A 20,316-nucleotide genomic window follows, 5' to 3' on the forward strand; every position below is an offset into this window, starting at 1 on the left:
TTTCACCTTATATCAATTCACTGCAAAATGTAAACAACATTGGGAATTGAAATGTCAACTTGACACTGTCAAGCTGCGTCACCTGAGTTGTACACAGATCCTCTGTGAATGAAACGCTGAAATTTTGACTATACAAACACGCAAAGTATACAAACATCGTCATGGCAACTGACAATACAAACAAAAACAATAATACATTTGTTGGAACAGTAGGTGTATGAATAAAATGAATAGTTCAAAGGTAAAGGAATAAAAAAACCAATAAAAAAACTGTTGTTGATGATCTATTTGAGTACTGCAGTTTTTCTCATTGATTTCTGGGCTGAAACTAAGTCAATATTGGTTGTTGTGCTAAAGTTCCGTTTCTTTCAGGAAGAACTCATCGAGCTCGTAGAATTCAAGTCTCCCATCCGAGAAAAATCCAAAAGAAGTAATAAAGTGGCTCTATCGAACTCTATCACTTCTTTAAGTACGGCTGTCAGCGAAGAAGAGAGCATAATCAACATATTTTCAGTAACACCTAGAAACAGATCCAAGAGTAAGATGCAGAGTCTGACATACACACGGTTTCCGAAATATCAACGAAGTTCTCGTTGTGAAATCAAACCTGTACGGTAAATGATCTTTTTAATGCGTTAAATGTATATTTCATCAACATTTATTTGATAAACCCATACAAGGGCCACAAAAATATATTATGTTTCCACAATTCACACATGTAACTGTCAATTCACAGTTAAAATTGTGTGAATTCGAGGATACAACTGTAGATTGAAAAATATTCACGTGTATCTGTAAATTCACACTTATATGTGTGAATTTACACTTATATGTGTGTATTTAAAATACTTTTATAAAACAACAATAAAAATTAATTGGCGCTCCGGGGCGACTTCATTGATTCCAGTGGCGCATTCGCTTTTTCAGCTGCAGGAAAACCCGAAAAACCTGCAGCACCACATCATCTGAAGATCTTGATCTATGTCCTCTCTCTTATAAAATAAAATGGTTATTTATTTGGTTATTTATTTCAATTTTCATCTTGTGTTAAAAGTTTATTTTTTTTTTGTTGCTATTTTTATTTCATTGTAATTTCAGTTTTTTTACTTAATATAATATTGTTTTTATCAGCTGATTTTTTAAATTTTTTGTAGATTCTTCAAGGATTTCAAATCAATTTTATATCATATCAGATAGTGGAAGCCCGAACTAAAGAAAATACACCACGAAACATCGTCAAACAAACGTCAAATTCACAGCGTCTGTAGACAGCAATGTCTTCACATTCACACTCGTCACAATAGATGCCAGTTGATGAAAATATAATCTAACCTGTAACCTAACCTAACCAAAGCTATATTTAACTAACGAATTTAAATGTTCTGAAAGTTTTAGTTGCACTGGTTGAATCTAACTTCGGCTAGGTTAGGTTAGTTTTTGTTTCATCAACAATCATATACTAAATAAATTGCAATAAAATTATGGTGTCTCACATTTGGTTAACGGAAAATCAATCAATCAATCTATCAGACTGTTAGAGGCCTTTATTTTTCATTTGTTTCGGTTTCACAAGGGTGACAAATCTATAATGACATTGGTAAATTACGTATGAATAACATTCACATGTGGAAATGTATACAGGGTAATCATGAAACAACTATATTCGTTTCAGAGCGGGGACCAGAGAAAATGATTCTAGAAGAACTTACAGAGAGAAAATTTCGGAGCACCTCAAAAAAATCAAAGAAAAGGCCAGCACTCCTTCATCCAGTGCAGGTCAGAGAACTAGCAGGAGTAAAGCTCCCGTTGATAGAGTGAGAAGAGAAAGCGAGAATTTAGACGCTGAAGTTGAAAACGTCAGAACTAAATTCAGATTGAACGGAAACAATGAAGGCAGAAGGAATTTTTTTAGCTTCGTAGAGGAGCATCGCCAGGTATGTTTTTTCCATCGTCTCTGCCTACCTTTTATCGAAAAAAAAGTAAGAGATATACAATCTGAAGAAAACACTTTTTCCACGCCAGAACAGAAACACTGTCTTTCGACGCGAGTTAAACTAACCAGGTTAGCATCCTGAGGAAATTATCATCTTTGATCATCTCCTGATGATGCTCATTTGGCTTGCGAAACGGGTGGGTCTTTCAGGTTTAAAATCAAAATAAAATTTTACGCTGACAATTTCGATTGAAAAAAAATGCAGAGTATGGAGAAAGCAAAAAAGTAAGTAAGTAATACTGTGAAAAACAAATGAAACAATTACAATGATATTATATTATCTTTAAAATTATAGTTATCTTTTCAGTTTGACAATAACATAAATGGACAAGACCGGGACACGAAAGAGAAAACTTTTGTTTATGCACTGCCTGAAAAAATGGATTTCAATGTGACTTCATCACAAAATGAATGTCTTTTTGTGCCAGACAGGTAAGTTACAGGGTTCAGTTTTGCCAAAAGTTAATTTCCATCTATTTCTAATACAGATCAACGTTGGAAACGGACAAAAAAATTGGAGAAACACAAACGACTCCGACAGAAGAATTTATGCAGGGGGAGCTCAAGAAAATCAAGTTGGGTGACAGGAATTTGTTAGAGAAAAGATTATATTCAGGAGAAGACAAGTAAGAAGTGCACATTAAGTTCACGTTTGTAATTAATGGATATCTTCTTCTTGATAGTCGGGAAACCCTGTTTTTGTTCTGGTGTAAGAAACGGGTTTCCTACAGAACTTTGAAATATAATTCCCAGCCATAATGAATCTACTATGTTACAACCAACAGTTGAGTTTTTTGAAAGGTTTCCCAATAGCACCACCTTGCCTAAATTTTGGTTTTATCCTCATTTCTTTGAAGTTCATTGGCCATTTTCACTTTTTTGTATCCAGAGATATACCCCTCCCCTTCTTGTATTTTTCAGACACCTCCTTCACGAGGTTGTCTTGGTAAAGCTTTGATGTTGCACGCTCCAAAAACTAAGTGGAACAAGATGTCACGAAGAGATTGGGAAGCCCACTGTTCTGGGTCAATCACGTTCTTCAGAGAATAATCTGGTGGCTTGCAAAATTGTCCTTCATTGATCTTCATTGGGAATCGCTATTCTCGTTCAAATTCGGCATAGCAAATCCAAAAAGGGGAGTTAACAATGACCCGATCATTCAAAACGATTTTGTGGAGTTTTTTATGTTTTGTTGATGCTGCTTGTCATGTCATGTCCTCCATCCTAACAATTTTGTTTTCTGTACTAGTTTGTACAGATACCCTGTTGTTCATGTGCCCTCTAAATGGCCAGTGCCTAGTAAGAAACTCTGTAATTTTTCTGAGTCAATCACTGCTCTGTTGAACCGTTCTACAGTTCTTTTCTTAGACAGTCCCCTTATTAGGGTTTGCCTTTTATGTTCCTGGGCGTATTGTTGGTACAATTGATTCAGGGCATATTATATACAACAGAACACATAATACAACATACGATAAACCTAACCCATCTTAACATTACACTCGATAACGAAAGTGTTTTTCAGGTTATGTTGTCTATTATTATGATTACAGACTTTCTTGTTAATGTAATATTGGATGAAATAAATGAGTTCATCACTGCATATAATTAGTTAGTCGAAGTGTCATATGGAAAGAGATACAGATAGTTTCAATGATACATTTGTTAACACTATCAAAAATATAACGGGTTGAAAATGTGTTGAATTTGAATCCCAAACATCCGTTATTAAACATTCCCATGATTTCAGGAGATGGTTCGACAGTTCCGGCAACTTGGCACTCTTGAAAAACCCAGTCACAACCACATCTTTCAAGCCGAACATAACCACACCAGAACGCCATCTGACGAGCTACAAACCGCTACCACAGAAGAAGAATGCACAGAAATTGTAATCGTAGAACACAAAATTCTAAACATTCATTTGTCGCAACTGAAATTCACGCACCACCCTTTGTTCAGCATAGAACACGTATTCGCAGAGAAACTGAAAACGCTCTTGGAAACCCACTATAACCGAGAAAAAGCAACGTGCAGACTAGCGACTCACCTGGCCGAGCTCAGAACCCGAAGGAAACAAATAAATCACGGCGACTCAGACCAAAAACTCGATAAAGACATTAAAAAGACGCGAGAGAAATACTTCGAAGAGAACCTAAAGCAGCGGGACGATTTGAAACGGATTTTGGAAACCTGGCGGGCGATTAAAACGCTCAGGGATAAACAGGGATTCTCTAGCACGAATGTCAAGTTGGTGATAAAGAAGGAAAAGGTGGATTCTGTCGCTGAAAACGAAGCGACCAGTACGATGCTCGAAGATACGTTTCAAGAGTTGCTGAGGGAGCGGCAAGAGGAAATTTCGAATGGAAGTGACGGAGAAAATGGTGGATCTCATGGGGAAACTACGAGTATACAAGGTGAAAAACTAAAGAGAGCTATTGCAGATGTTTTTAAGGGAATTTGGGGTGTTTCAGAGAAATAGTTTGTAGAAACTGTAATCGTAAAGTATTCCTTTAAAATATAGTGGATAACTTCATTAGAGACGTCATAGTTACGACCGCACCGGGGGGCCTGGGGGGCCGGTTAGGCCCCCCAGACGTACCCTGGTGTTGGATGCGATCGGGCGTGGAGGGGTGGATTTTCGGGAAATCCTTGCGGGTACCGCCCCTCACCCCACACCAACAGGATTTCGCAGGGCTTCCTCCCGCTCACCGAACCCGGAATTGCTTCCTTACATCTACTTAGTGTGGCTAACCAAGAGACAGGACCATCGGCAGCGTTCGACCGAACGTTCGTACAAGTTAACTAAGCTCTTCTTTCGCCAGAGAGTGCTCGCGTCGCACACCTGCCCCCGCCAGCCATGCCAAATCAATTGGGAATATGGTCCCGGAAGTGGCCGGCCGGGGTCCTAAGCTCGGATACTAGTATCTCCGTCCATCCGGGTTCCGACACCTCAAGCGTCTGCCTTGGTGCCCTCCAAGGCTAGACTCGGATACTAGAGCCCGGAAGGACCGCAAGCCCCGACATCTCGAACGCTTGGATCCGTACAGAAGCAGGCGAGGATCACGGAACAGCATAAGCCGTCCAGTGCCTCATAATGGGGCTGCAATGCACCCATGAATGGATTACCGCAGCCCTGTATCCCTTTACCCGCTAGCGGAGCCGCTGCCCCTAAGAGGCCAACGCCAGTTGGAGATGAGGCTCACTAGCCTCCAGCCGCGAGCGGGCACTCACCTCCCCCTAGAACTCATGTTAGGAAAGTTCCCTTTCCAACGTTTGATGAGTAACCGTCGAGGACTCTCACGAGCATCCTCTACCACACATCATATGTCGAAGATGTCGCGCCCATTACCCGTATAGGTGCGGGATAGGGCGGTTCATCAACGACTTTTGGGTGTACGCCGTGTGGTCTGCACCGCATACCCTTACGTTACCCCAAGGGGCACTCATGTTAGGAAAGCTACCTTTCCAGCGTTGGATGAGTAACCGCCGAGGGCTCTTGCGAGACACCTCTCCCACACATCTAGCTTGAAATCGGCCAACGCCTGTTGCCCGCAGATGCGGGATAGGGTGGTTGACCGATAACTTTACTGGGTGAGTGCCGTGTGGTCTGCACCGGGGGGACTGTCAAACACCCATAAGAGAGAGACAGTGATCCCCGCCACTCACCCCGTCTCTTTTTTGGACACTGCCGATTATTGATAAATCTATATTTCACTCAATAACTATGTTTTGGAATTGCATTTCTATAGCTTGTACTGAAATGGATTCTCACTGGAGAATGATCTACCACTTCAATTATACTTCTTGAAATGCCCCCGAATGAATTTCCTCTGTGGGCCCCGATGACAGCAATCTCGAGGAGCCCAAAAAAAAAACTTAGCCCTAATAACCTCACAAGTGGAATTATAACTAGTACAGTGCATTTCAGGAATACCAGCGGCAATTTAGTTGTCTACATGGACGAGCCGGTCATGATAAGTAGTTTCGTATCTGGTACCTCAATCGCCACAAAAGAAACAACCAGGAAAGGAATTTCTGGCAAAAACATAACAATCTGCACTGACAGCAGACAAGCCCTATTCGCCTTAAACAGACAACTTGTTACCTCAGGGATAGTACTAGAGTGCCACCAAGATTTAGCCAAAGCCTCGGTAGATAATAACATTATCCTGAGGTGGGTAAAGAGTAAAGGTAATCGCATTGCCGACTCTTTAGCCAAGGAAGCGGCTGGACTAAGAATTTTAGGACCAAGTAGCACCTACGGTTTAATGACTTCGACAATTGCGGAACCAGCCAATTACACCCATGCTCAATCCCTAAGGAATCCCTAAGGATGCAGTCTTGCCAGAATCACCTTGGGCGACCCTGGGAAGCTGGCGTCGAAGAAATATCTGGCGATGACTAGGAAAAAATCTACGCTTAACAGTAGGCCACTTTCAACTAAGGAAACACCTCCATAATATGGGGCTAGTGAACACACCTCTATGCAGGATGTGTGAGCAGGAAGATTAGAGTGTCAGGCATTCGTCCTAATGCGTACTGTTTCAGGGAACGCGAAGGTCATGATGATTTGTAATGTTTTTCCGATTATATTATCCCTTTTTGGTGAGAAATCCAACAAAGTACCTACTGCGTCCATAGTACGTAGTTTCTGAATTGTTTTTGCGGTGATGTACCCCCCTCCTCCCATGAGTCATTTTCTAAATAACAGCTCTCTTTCTGTCGGTAGATGAAGACAGGATCAAACAGGAACTAATTGAAAAAATGAAAAAAACCTTCAAACCACCGAGAGAACCAATCCTGAAATTCCTACTTTCCCAAGACCACCCCATCACCGAAACAGTTAATCAGACCAAAGAGAATATCAGACGAAACGTCGTGTCTTCCACCAAGTTCTACCTGAGGATACTGTGCAAAGACATCGAGGCTTGCAAAACAAAGTTCATCGGTCCGAACGAAAATTTCTCGTTAGACGTCGACGAGACATTTTCGTTGCTACTCACCGATATTCCGAAATATCTGACGGTGGAAGTTTTCGAGCAGCCCAAGTCATTACTGAAGAAGAAAGTTTGTAAGTTGGTCGTGGACGTTCCGGGAAGCAAATCTAGTAGGAAGTTACACAGGAGGGAGTTCGAGATGGACGATATCGTGCATTACAAACACGGGGGTGTAGGTGAGTGGATATTATTTCCTAAAAGAGACATACATGTTTGTAGTAGAAAGAAATAATTCAAAACTGTGTCGTAACTAACTACTGTAACAATTTAAAGAATTTACTGTCTTAAACAAATTTATTTTTAACAATATTTCACTATCAGAAACTAATGTATATTCAGTACTTAGCAAATAACGCTCAATTTATCTTTACTATTTGAATTCTTTGTTTAACCGCTCGATTCGATTTCTGAATTTAACTGCAATCTCTGGACGAGAAGCCGGCTTTATATATCCGTAACGATCGCTCTAGAATTTTATAGTCGTCAATATTCAAATTCATCCGAAACTTATTCACTGGTATCGCTTTTTCATTTTGTCCACCATCGCTATTGGAATCACTACACTGGAAAAAGTCTGCGTTGTTATCACACTCGATATTACTATTAGTACTTGTTCAAGGACGCCACATTTTGAACAGATTACAAAAACTTCAAGATATTTTAATAATATATATTATAACTGTACTATGTATTAGTTTTTTGGCCTTTGAGAGTGCCGCTAACTTTAAGAGTGCACAATATCGTTTACTTCGACTATAACAATGTGCTTTCAGGCAGTGGTGTGGATCTGAAAACTCTATCGGAAAAAGCCAGTATAAGTTTATCAAATATCCCCGACACTGAACTGAAAACCTCTGGCTATTTGGAGTATTCCGCAGAATGGGAAAAATCTCCCAGTAAAGAAGACGTCGTACTACCTAGTCAATTCGATCTTCTGAAAGAAATTATCGATAAAAACTGCTGTATAAACAAAAATAAATTGAACGAGTTCATAAAAAGTTCGAACTTGGAAGAGTCCTTTTTTGCTGGAGAAGAGTTTGTTCCAAATGGAGATAATAAATGCTTCAGGTAATTCTGTAAACAGTCATATTCATTTCTCATTTTAGATACCTCCTTCATTGTTTTTGCTGAAACCAAAAGATCTGAGAAGAGACAAGAATTCTATAGGCAACCTTGTCAAGTTATAGAATTATTTTCGCAGTGGCCTCAGAACGGGACCTTGTGGTACTTCATAATAAACTTGCAATAACCAAGTGTACAATAACAATGTAACCTTTTCAATATTGTTTCTTAGGTTGAATCCCCACCAGGAATCCTTGAATTTCTGCAACATTACCGAGGTGGAGCAGAACATCAGATTGAAAATCTTGTGGCTGCGCGACCAGAAAGAGATAGAATTCGACGGCATGCTGATACCGAACAGGATAAAGGAAATACCGTTCAGCGTACTCTCCGAATACAGAAGAAGAAAAGCTATCGAGGAGAAGGCCGAATCCTTCGAGGACGAACTCGAGGACAACGTCGAAGCTCAAAGGAGTTCTGGAAGGAAATACCTAAGACGAGTATATCTGAGAACTTTTCAGCTTTGCAAAAATACCGATAACAATCTGGATTACGAAAGTGTCGTCAATGAAAAGTACCTCGTTTATTTCCAGTAAGTACGAGGGAAAGAGAGAGGGAGGAGGATATTTGAGTGTCGCTTTTGCGTCACCTTAGTTCCAAACATTCATTAGATCAGTGTTGATTTTTTATTCGAGTCTTTCGGAATCTTCGTCGTGCCAAAACTGAGTTGTATCTCCCGCGAACATAGTCAGGTGATATCGTTTATATACAGTAAAAACAAGACGGGGCCTCAAACCGACCCTTGGGGAATGCCTGAATTCATATAATTTATTTGGAGGATGATTTTCGGTATTCAGAAACTGAGTTACCAGAGCCATATTCATGAAGCTTCTACAGTAGGACATTGTGGTTTACGTAGTGAAAGGCTTTCGACAGATCACAAAACACTGCTGCAGAGGCTGCTCTTTCATGTACGAGGTTTGTTCAAAAAATATGGCGAATGTTCAAATTCTGCGGGCTACGCACCAGAATAATTCAAGACATTAACGGCCGGAGATAACTGTGAGCTTTTTGAACGTGGTCTGCAGTTTTATGCCGTTCCGTCTACCACTGCGGTAGACGAACTTGGTATTTGACTCTGGTATTTATATTTTATTGGTGGGCGTTGCTTGGTTTCTATCGATTAGATTATCTGACCTTCTTTGTGTACATAAAACATAGCCAGATATTTATAATGTTCATTGATCTTTTCTATTGATCCCTGTGTTTTCGACTCTCTTTGTTGAGAGCATGTTCAGCACAGCTGATTTGTCAGTCTGTCCGAGTCGGCAAAGTCTCTTGTGTTCAGAGACTCGGATATATATACTACCCTTTCCGAGGGTTGGGCTACCTAAAGGGCGCGTCCCCAGGAGGCGGGTAGGGGAACGGCCAGGGGACTGGAGGCCCTTCCGGGAAGCCAATGTGGCCTTACGGACGGGGTCGCCGGACTCCTGTTAAGTGGCAGAAATAAGTAGGAGGGGTAAACAAGAATTCTCCAAAAGCCTTTGCGAAACATGCCACCGTGGACCAACCTACCCAAGCTAAGGTGTAAGGAAGCGTACCGACAGCTGAATGGCCGCAGGGTGATATGCGGTCACGAACGATCCCTTGGGGAACCGGGCGAAACCTCATTTTGATCAGCCTTCCTCTGGTAATGCTGGGATCTCCAGAGGTGACCAACTCTTTCTCTGCTACTCGTGGGAACACACATGAATGAAACAAACACAAAAACAGACAAAACAAAAAGCAATCCCGAGGCTGGACAGAAGTGCTCACCTCAATCTATGGCGGTGGCTGGGGATGAACAAATGTCCACCCCAATCTAGCGCCTGGACGGAGGCTGGACATAGCAATTCACCTTGTGATGTGAGCGCTTTTGCGGCGCAGAGGCCAATAGAAGAAAGAGATCAAAAGAGGCTGGAGTGGCAACAACTATAAGTGCACCCTCTTCCTCCTCCACACCACCTCCAACAGCAAGGGCACTTCGTGCGGCGGGCGCCAAGAGCTCTGCCTTGAATAAAAGTGAGGAAGCGGCTGCCCCTATAGGGAAGCGCCCTCACCTGAGCACCTCCACGGAGGTAACCCCAAGAAGGTTGAAGAAGCCGTGCAACGACAGTAATGTCGCTGCACCTTCCAAAACCCTCACGGGGGCTGCCGTGAGACACCTCAAGGTGCTGTATGCCTATACTCACCCTCCGTACCCTACAGATATAGAGATATTCCTTTTCGTGGTTCCAATGTAGACCGACTCGCAGCTACAAGAAATGCGGTAGAGGCACCTAGAGGTTCTCTGGGATCCTTAGCTGACCTTAGACTTTGTCTGATGGTTTTTGTTGGCCTAAGTATTGGTTTCATGTCGTGTTTCTATAAAACTTTCCCAATCAGGTCTGTAACATTTTTAATATATGGAAGAAAAGCTAAATACTTTGACGTTCTCTCTCCTGGGTCGTATGGCCCGATCACATTATCCTTCTCTGTAGACACCCATTCCCATTGAAAGCATTTTTTAGGTCACGGAGTTCCTCGGGAAGACTTTAAGGTTAACACATGCGTCGTGTCCTCTTAACCAACATTTTGTTGTGGCCAGTGGTTAGAGTTTTTGTTCAAGTACCTGTCTGTGTATGTTGGTTTCCTGTAGGCTCTGCGCCCAATGTACCGTCTTCACGTCTGTTAACAAGAACATCTAAGAAGTCTAAGAGTTTTTTGGGTTTCTCGTTTCATTATGAATTGGATTTTTCGGTCGAGAGAGTTTAGATATAATAGAAAATCGTTTAGTGTCTCTTCACCATCTTGCCATTCACCATTTTCATCTCCAAATAAAAATAGATGTATGAAATTTGTCTTCTGATGAATAGAAGAAAGGTTCAAATGAATTGAAATTGATGAAGGGTCATTGAATTGTTTAATGATTTCAAATATGAGTTTTCGTAATTTCTATATCTAAGTTTTTTTAAGTTTCTGTATCTGTAGAGTAGGGAGGGTGAGTGTAAGTCCACAGCACTTAGGCTACATGTGACCCATTGTACATCCTCCCAAGGAGTTGTCCTCCTAGGTCATCCTCCATTCTGTCTTTTCCAGGAAGGTGAACAAGTCACTGGGAGACATATCCTTTATATCGGCAGGTGTAGGCCAAGACTCGCCGAACACACACTCTATTATTGACGATAACTCCGGGCACTCGCATAGGACATGCCAGACAGTCTCATCTTTCTGTTCACACATCCTGCATAAAAGTGTGTCCACAAGCCCCATATTGTGGAGGTATTTCCTTAGTTGACAGTGGCCAGTCATAAATCCTACTGTTAAGCGTAGATTTTTCCTGGTCATCGCCAGATATTTCTTCGGCGCCAGCTTTCCAGGGTCGCCCAGGGTGATCCTGGCAAGACTGCATCCTTTGATTTCATCCCATCTCTTTAGGGATTGAGCATGGGTGTACCATTTGGCTAGTTCCACAATTGTCAAATTCATCAGGCCGTAGGTGCCTCTGGGTCCTAAAATTCTTAGTCCAGCCGCTTCCTTGGCTAAAGAGTCGGTAATGCGATTACTTTTACTTCTGTCGTGCCCTTTAACCCACCTCAGGATAATGTTATCTACCAAGGCTTTGGCTAAATCTTGGTGGCACTCTAGTACTAGCCCTGAGGTAACACGTTGTCTGTTCAAGGCTAATAGGGCTTGTCTGCTGTCAGTGCAGATTGTTAGGTTTTTGCCAGAAATCCTTTCCTGGTTATTTCTTTTGTGGCGATTGAGATACCAGGCGGTTCTGTTTGGACCACGCTGGTATTTTTTCCCATTCCCCACCTAATCCTTAGGCTTACTGATCTGGTGTACACTCCACTTCCTGAGCCTTCTTTGTTTTTTGAGCCGTCTGTATATATGCGTATTGCATTTGTAGCACCTGACTCTGTGTTCTGTTTTATTTGTATTTTGTAGGGTATATTGAACACAAACCTGGGTTCAATTGCATCACTGTTTGCCTGCAGCAGAGGTTGCGCAGTGAGCGCTTTCCGCCATAGGCCCAGCCTCAATTGACCCATTCCCACTTCGAGGTTTACACCAATCGTAACATGGCCATTAACGCAACCTCCTTAACGTACAGGTCCAGAGGGGTTAGACCCACAATTAATTCCATTACCACGGTTGGTGTTGTTCTCATGGCTCCTGTGATGTTCAAACAAGCCAGTCGCTGTATTTGATATAATTTTTGGATGGCCGTTGCTTTTAGAACTCTCTTCAAGTTTATAAGAATGTAGGCTTTTACGGCTCGCGTCAATGTTTTCGGTTATTTTCTAGGTTTTACCGTGGTCTTCTTCGGTTACAATCTCCAAACGTTTCTACTGCAACTGCGGCAGTCATCTTCAGTGGTGTGTTGGAAGTACTCTTCAAGTTTAGTTCCTGAAACATCATTCAAACAATGTTCACTACAATATCGTGTTTTAAACATGACTCCCTTCAAAGAAATATATTCTTTACACATCCACTGATATACATTCATCGATTAATTTCAGCCTGTTGGTACGAACTATACTCCGCAACTTCCTGAACTGGTTTCGATGGAGACCAAAAATCAACAAGCCTCTACCAGTCAGAGAAAAAAAATCCGAAGATGAAACAGCTGAAGACACCTCAAGAGCGAAAAGCAATGCTTACATATCGGTGAAAATACTCGGCGGAAAAATATACCGAGTCGGTTGAAAAATACGTTCAACGAAGAGGAATGTGAAGAAAACGAGGTACGCCCGTACGTGAGGATAACTTACAAAAACTTGACAGCTAGGACCAGTGCGAGTAAAGGGGTGAATCCCCTTTGGGGCGAAATTCTGACTGTTCCTCTAGAGTAAGTAGAAGAAAAGTGAATATTATTGGCAGCTTGGCCAATTTTGGCCAAATTCAGCCATACAAAATCATAGAGAGTTTATTAAAATTATCTTGTACATAAAATATATCAATAATGATTTGGAAAATTCAGTGGTTGGGAGTTTCACGAACGAAATTAATATTTTGTTTTCAGAGCACCTAATACCGACTACCTGAATCCAAATTCGCTAGATGGCAGCATTGCCGTTGACGTGTTTGACGAGAGCGAAATAGAAATCAAGAAACTCAACAGAAAATGTACGAATTGGTTAGGCGGGCTCGAAATTTCAGTATCAGCAATTTGTTGTTCTGAAAGTGTAAGTAGAAGTTGTAAAGTCTTCGTTTACCATATTGTTATGGCAGTCCAATCCAAAACACCATCACACCACCATGTATTTTTCAATTTTTTTCAAACAGCGTAACAGTGAATTCAGAATTCTCTATCATATCGTGAAAGAAGCTTTAAAAAATAGCTCACACTTCAAGTGAAAGTTTCCACACACTTTTGTTCGACCATTACTTGATGAAAATATATTATAACGTATTCAAAAAACAAACTTTAATGTGATATTTCCACTCGAAAGTTCACACAACTGGGACACGTGTTTCGCCATACCAGGGTGGTCACAGAAGTACCTGGCCTGACCTAGAGATGGCGGTAGTTGTTTGAAAAATATCACTGTATCAAAAAGAGCACAATCAATGAAGAATTTGTTGCAAGTTTGAAGACGCTGCGTTGTTTAGTATTTGTTTGGCAGCCATCAATAAAGAAAGTTTTTGATGAATTCGTGAAAATGTGATACAATACTTTAATTTGAAATGCTTCAGCCCGAAAAATATAAAAGCTGAACTAGATTCTACTCTGGGTGAATCTGTTCTTTCGTTTGCAACAGTGAAATATTGGGCAGCAGGGTTGAAACGAGGCCGTACGAGCTGCCAAGACGAGTATCGCAGTGGTCGACCAAATGAGGTGACGACCAGAAACGGTGAAGAAAATCCACAAAGCGGTACTTAATGACCGTCAATTGAAAGTGCGCGAGCTGGCAGACTTAGTAGGCATTTCAAAAAGTGCGGTACATCGTATATCATCTGCAAATTTGGACATGAGACAGATGTATGCAAGATGGGTGCCGCGTTTGCTCACACTCGAGCAAAAAGTGTTGTGAAGATGTCCCAATTGAGTGTTTAGCGAAGTTTCACAGCAACAAAGCAGAAATATTGCGTCGTTTTATAACCATGGATGCCTCAGTTAATACCCGAGACACATAAACAATCAAAAAACGGTCGTCGCATTCGGCAAAGAAAACAGTGTACTTTCCTCAAGACAATGCACCAGCTGACAAATCCATTATGCAATAACCAAAATTCACGAATTAAAGTTTGAATTGCTACATCGTGCACCCTATTCGCCAGATTTAGCCCCTTCGGATATCGCTATTGTCGCACGTGTCGCCGAAGATGCTATTGATGCGAAACACGTGTCGTTATTGTCGCCGAAGATGTTATTAATGCGAAAACACGTGTCGTTATTGTCGTCGAAGATGCTATTGTAGTGAAACACGTGTCGCTATTGTCGCACGAGTCGAATTAGATGCTATTGTAGCGAAACACGTTTCGTTATTGTCGACAAAGATGCTATTGTAGCGAATTATGTTTCGCTATTGTCGCCGAAAATGCTATTGTAGCGAAACACGTATCGCTATTGTCTCGCCAAATATACTATTGTAGCGAAACACGAGTCGTTATTGTCGCCAAAGATGCTATTGTAGCGAAATATGTGTCGCTATTGTCGCCAAAGATGCTATTGTAGCGAAACACGTATCGCCAAAGATGCTATTGTCGCCGTGCCGTTATTGTCGCACGAGTCGTCGATAATGCTATTGTGGCGAGACACGTGTTATTGTCGACAAAAATGCTATTGTAGCGAAATATGTGTCGTTATTGTCGCCAAAGATGCTATTGTAGCGAAACACGTATCGCCAAAGATGCTATTGTAGCGAAACACGTGCCGTTATTGTCGCACGAGTCGTCGATAATGCTATTGTGGCGAGACACGTATTATTGTCGACAAAAATGCTATTGTAGCGAAATATGTGTCGCTATTGTCGCCGAAGATGCTATTGTGGCGAAATATGTGTCGCTATTGTCGCCGAAGATGCTATTGTAGCGAAACACGTATCGCTATTGTCAAACTTATCGCCAAAGATGCTATTGTAGCGAAACATGTGTCGGTATTGTCGACAAAGATGCTATTGTAGCGAAATACGTGTCGCTATTGTCGCCGAAGATGCTATTGGAGCGAAATACGTATTGCCAAAGATGCTATTGTAGCGAAACACGTGCCGTTATTGTCGCACGAGTCATCGAAGATGTTATTGTTACGAGACACGCGTCGTTATTGTCGACAAAGATGCTATTGTAGCGAAACACGTATCGCCAAAGATGCTATTGTAGGAAACACGTGCCGTTATTGTCGCACAAGTCGTCGAAGATGCTATTGTGGCGAGACACGTGTCGTTATTGTCGACAAAGATGCTATTGTAGCGAAATATGTGTCGTTATTGTCGCCGAAGATGTTATTGTAGCAAAACACGTGTCGCCATTATCGTACGAGTCGCCGAAGATACTATTGTAGCGAAACACGTGTCGTTATTGTCGCAGAAGATGCTATTGTAGTGACACACGTATCGCTATTGTCACATGTGTTGCCAAGATGTTATTGTAACGAAACACGTTTCTTCTATCTTTATTTATAAAATTGTCAGAGAACAATTTCCTCTCAAAATAATAATATTTGTGTTGAATGAGCTTCTGAGTATGAATCGCCTGTTGTTGCCCAATAATTTGGGCAACAACAGCTGAATAGTCCGATATAATACTTCTGTCAAGAGATTCATTTTATCAATGTGACCCAGTCTGAGCCCAGAAAATCTAGGGTACCGAAATTTACTGCTATTAGTTGGTTTATTTGAGTGAAATAAATTCATACGTACTCAGCGGCTAGCTGATATTCGAGGTATAAATTAGTTTTACGATGTAATGCTTCAGAGATTGTTGAAGACTCGACTCCTCAAGATATGATTATAACCAACAAAAGAAGAATGAGTTGTTTCTACTGCTGTAAATGCCCAATTCTGGTTACAGATGAATGGATTTTTTAGAGTGAAACTCCCCTACATGTTATTTGGGTATGAAACAGAAGAGGATAAGCAGAAAACAAAATCACCAAAGGTCAGCACTCTCCAGTCCTGCCACCACACTTATTTACAAATGGAAATTTCAGTACAGCCGAATGTCCCGAAGCTAAATCCCAACATGGTGAGTATTACTTGGGAAAATAAATCATTACTTTATCTATAGTTCTCAGGACTTTCAAAAGTTTGTTTCTGAAATATTTAAACGTCGAATCTATTAAAGAACTGACTATGTCAATCGCTGAACTCTCACTTTAAAATAGCAGAAGGGAACTTCTAAAATTGAACAGAAAAAATTTACAGTCGTAATCTACATATGTAATTGGACTATGCCTGTATATACTCAGACTAAATAAATAATATGACTTGGATACTACTTTCAAGGAGGAGCTTCCTTGCGGAGACGTCCCTACATCCAGGAACACATCTTCAAATGGGCCGCCGCTTTCAAAGCTAGTCACCCCGACAGGAGGTTTAGCCCCTTGGCCTTGGACACGAACGGCAAAACCACCTGCGTGACAAGGTTCATCAAAGCGTCGGAGCCTCCGCAGATCAACACTGAAGAGTTCGACGTTTCGGCCGAGCAGTGTCTCAGATACGTTTCGATGATCCCCTTTACGGACTGCAACCAGTTTTACAACTGCGTCTGGTTGTCTACCGACGTAAGTAAACATTTGATGAAGGGACTTTATAAAAGTGGAAAAGCCCCAACAGTTTTTCCACTGTTCGCTGCGATCTGAGTTCTAGTAAATCTACAGAGCGAGTTGTTTTTTTGAAATTATGTATTTGTTGTTACTGTGTTATATAGTGTTACTGACTTCTGCAAACTAAAAATCATTACCTGGACGAAGGATCGTCCGAAAATTAAACGAATTGATCGTCAAAGTTCTGCCTCATCCACCGTACTCTCCAGACCTCTAGCCAACCGACTACCATCTTTTCAAGCACTTCGGTAACTTTCTCACCGGTAGAAACGGTAGAAATTAACTTATTTGATACCTATATTTTTTAGTAAAAAGTCAACCTGATGCTGGGATCTGTAACGGATCACTGGAACATTTTTAACAAGTGATCGAATGGACGCTGGGATCTGTAACGAATTGCAGAAATATCACAAAATGATTATCTTTGATAACCATGTTTTTTAGCAACTGATCAACCTGATGCTGGGATCTGTAACGGATCTGTAACTTATCAACCTGTTGCTGGGATCTGTAACGGATCACTGGAACATTTGATTTCCACAAATTCAAAATTAACATCTTTGATAACTATATTTTTTTAGCAACTGATCGACCTGATACTGGGATCCGTAACGGTTCAGTGGAACATTGTTTTCCATAAATTCAAAATGTATATATTTGATACTCATATTTTTCAACAACTTATTAACCGGGTGCTGGGAACTGTAACGGACCACAGGAACATTGTTTGCCATGCATTCAAAATTACCATCTTTGATAACTGTATTTTTTAGAAACTGATTAACCTGATGCTGGGATCTGTAACGGATCACGCCATAGCTTTAACGTGCTACCTGCTGGCGTTGAAAATGGAAGTATGGCTCTTGCTGGGATATGGAATACCGAATGGTAATACGGCTTATGTTTTGGTGCAAGAACATAACACTAATACTGAAGTGCCCAGTTATTACATCCTCGACGTGGTTTACAATGAAAAATACAACGTAACGGATGAATACTGTCCACTGCAGAAAATATTCTGTGTTATCAATGGAACTAACGTGAGTATTCAAAATAATAATTTTCTGATAGTGATAAGATTACTCAAACAAGTATATTTTACAATGATAGTAGTACATATAAATTATTCTGTAATCAACATTAAAAAAAGGTAAAAGTGGAACCTCTGGTGAAGTGGATCCAAAAAAAAACTTTTCCTAATCGCCAGAGCTAACAGGGACAATTGTATTCACTTCAAAATCATCGAGATCTTGATAATTTTCCAATGATGAATTTATCAAATCCAACAAAAGCTCTGGTATATCACAGAATGATTCATAAATGTATTTTAAAAACTGTGAGTGTTAAAAATTTGTTTTTCTGTTAATCAACAATGGAATAGTTAAAAACAAAGTGTTCGTGACGTAAGTCGTTCTCTTGTTGATGTTGCTTTGCAACGGACCGCATTTTATAGCTTTGTTCATCATTGATATTCATAAATAGTCTTCTGACGAACCCACAACTGGAATCTCCATAATGCCTTCACTTTGCAACGAAAAAGTCTTTGGAAGTTCATAAATATTGCTTACCAGAATTTTTAGCGCTTATTATTCAACATATGAATGGCACGGATCGACTACTTCTCTGTTGTTCAACTCGATTATGTTTCAGGTCTGGGGTAACACTCAAAAATCTGATGTCGTAAGTCTAACCAGGTTTGATCTGAGTAGACGTTCGGACTGGTTACCCTTATTTAATGATGATTTACCAGCCCCGACAAATTTCATATCGAACAAGGTGAGGTACAGAGAGACCAGTGACACTGAGATGATGGGGATGCATATGGAAAGACAACTGAAAAGACAGATTTCCAAACTCCGACAACTAGACAGGACCGTTTGGAATACAGGGCTGTCGAGTGTTCTCGCAAATGCTCTACAGTCGTTCGAAATAAGTTCTATGTACAGTAAGAATCGTTTTGAAGCCACCATGGATCTGATCAATGAAATTTCTCCGTACACAGTAAGAAGATGCTTCACGGAAGAAAGTAATCATTTGAGACTGTTTTTGTTTTAGGTTCGTGGTTATGCTTTGAATGTACCTTTCGTGAACATTTCGAGTGTTGTGAAGAGGTTTAAAAGTTTGGGAATTCATGTTCAACAAGAAGAAGATATTGAATTTGCAGCAGCTGTTCACCTTCATTCTTACCCAGGACTGTTGTTGTCTGTATGGGTTTTTTTACTTAATATTAAGAATTAGAAATAAAAAAGTGTCTCAAGAGGCAATTTTTTTTCATCTTCGAAAAACACCTAACCAGTGATTGAAAACGTCTAATATGGAGATGGAATGGCTTCAAAGTGAGATTCGGATCAACTAAAACTTTCTGTTTTACATAACCAAAATATTTAATTTGACATATCAACATTATTGATTATACTGAATGATCTGATATTATTCCAATAATGAAATATAAGACGATTCATAAATCAAGGAATAACATGCATTTCAATTGATTGAGCTTTGTGTACAAAGGATATATGTTGAGATTATTCACAGAAAACAGAAAAGATAATATAAACTAACAAAACCCAATTTCGAAATAGAAATAAGTAATGTGAAATTGGTTCATGTTCATTTGAATCGGTAAATCCCCGGAAAACGCTTTTAAATTGTTTCATTATTTTTATGCGCTGGGGAAATAGTCTTCAAAACACCCTACGAAATTTTAATGTAAACGGTAGACTTACCAAGTATTGTCAGCAAGATGTTGAAAAAATATTTATATCAAACGTTTTGTCCGCTTAAATTGAGATCATAATCAGTTTCACACTTTGAATGCACCAATATCAAATACCATTTTTAAAAGATAACAAAAAGATACAAGGTACTCAGTGACATAACCTTACAAATTTACCTCCCTTTTTTGAAGTTTCTATTTGTAATCGTGCGCGATAGCAGTGTTGTTCCAATTCGAAAAAAAAATGTAATAGATGATGACGTAAAAAGTAACATTTGACATGAAATTGTAATTTTTGAATGAGTCTCACACAAAGCGCAGAATTTCGCGCCAAGAGGCTCGCAACACTAGCTGAAACACGATGTTCTTCGTTTTTTTATACTTGTCTCAGATTAATGAAAAATATAAAAAGTGATAGATGGCATATCAAAACTGACAGGAGACAGATGCTCTTGAATCGTCGGTTTTCATTCGATATGTCAACTGCCAATTTTCATACGTCAATTGACAGTTCTGGTTTCTGGCACGTAAACTATCTGATGAAAGTTCCTCAACATGTTACAAAATGGGTAGAAACGTAACATGGTAATTTAAATATCAAAAAGTAACATTTAGTTACTAAAGTAACGCCAGAAACATACACTGCATGAGAGTATTCCAAAAAGTGAGTTTTTATAACGATTTGTATTTAATTTTTTGCCTAGTTCAAACTCGTAATTCAACAAACTTCTTAGTTTGATTTAATGGAATTATAAAA

General features: G+C 40.3%; 2 protein-coding genes across 2 annotated transcripts in view; one reads left to right on the forward strand and one right to left on the reverse strand.

Moving 5' to 3' along the window:
• The window catches only part of rad50 (DNA repair protein rad50), a 28,875-nt gene extending 9,145 nt beyond the window's left edge, over positions 1-19,730 (reverse strand). Inside the window, 1 exon segment of the mRNA XM_023174466.2 lies at positions 19,570-19,730. The gene's annotated coding sequence lies outside the window, so the exon portion shown is untranslated.
• On the forward strand, positions 227-19,100 carry Cc2d2a (Coiled-coil and C2 domain containing 2A). Its single transcript, XM_074179545.1, is given in 19 exon segments — positions 227-241; positions 373-614; positions 1,673-1,934; positions 2,289-2,425; positions 2,482-2,619; positions 3,741-3,850; positions 3,853-4,407; positions 6,723-7,166; positions 7,764-8,058; positions 8,285-8,644; positions 12,597-12,745; positions 12,748-12,925; positions 13,100-13,262; positions 16,090-16,263; positions 16,524-16,542; positions 16,545-16,801; positions 17,617-17,883; positions 18,494-18,844; positions 18,899-19,100. Coding segments are annotated over 19 exon segments (4,299 nt in total). The 3' UTR covers positions 19,082-19,100.
• Positions 19,731-20,316: the final 586 nt, after the last annotated feature.

Source organism: Leptinotarsa decemlineata, unplaced genomic scaffold, assembly GCF_025532065.1.
Source record: "Leptinotarsa decemlineata unplaced genomic scaffold, Ldec_3_MD MMD2_tig00026282_RagTag_RagTag, whole genome shotgun sequence".
Taxonomy (NCBI): Eukaryota; Metazoa; Arthropoda; class Insecta; order Coleoptera; family Chrysomelidae; genus Leptinotarsa; species Leptinotarsa decemlineata.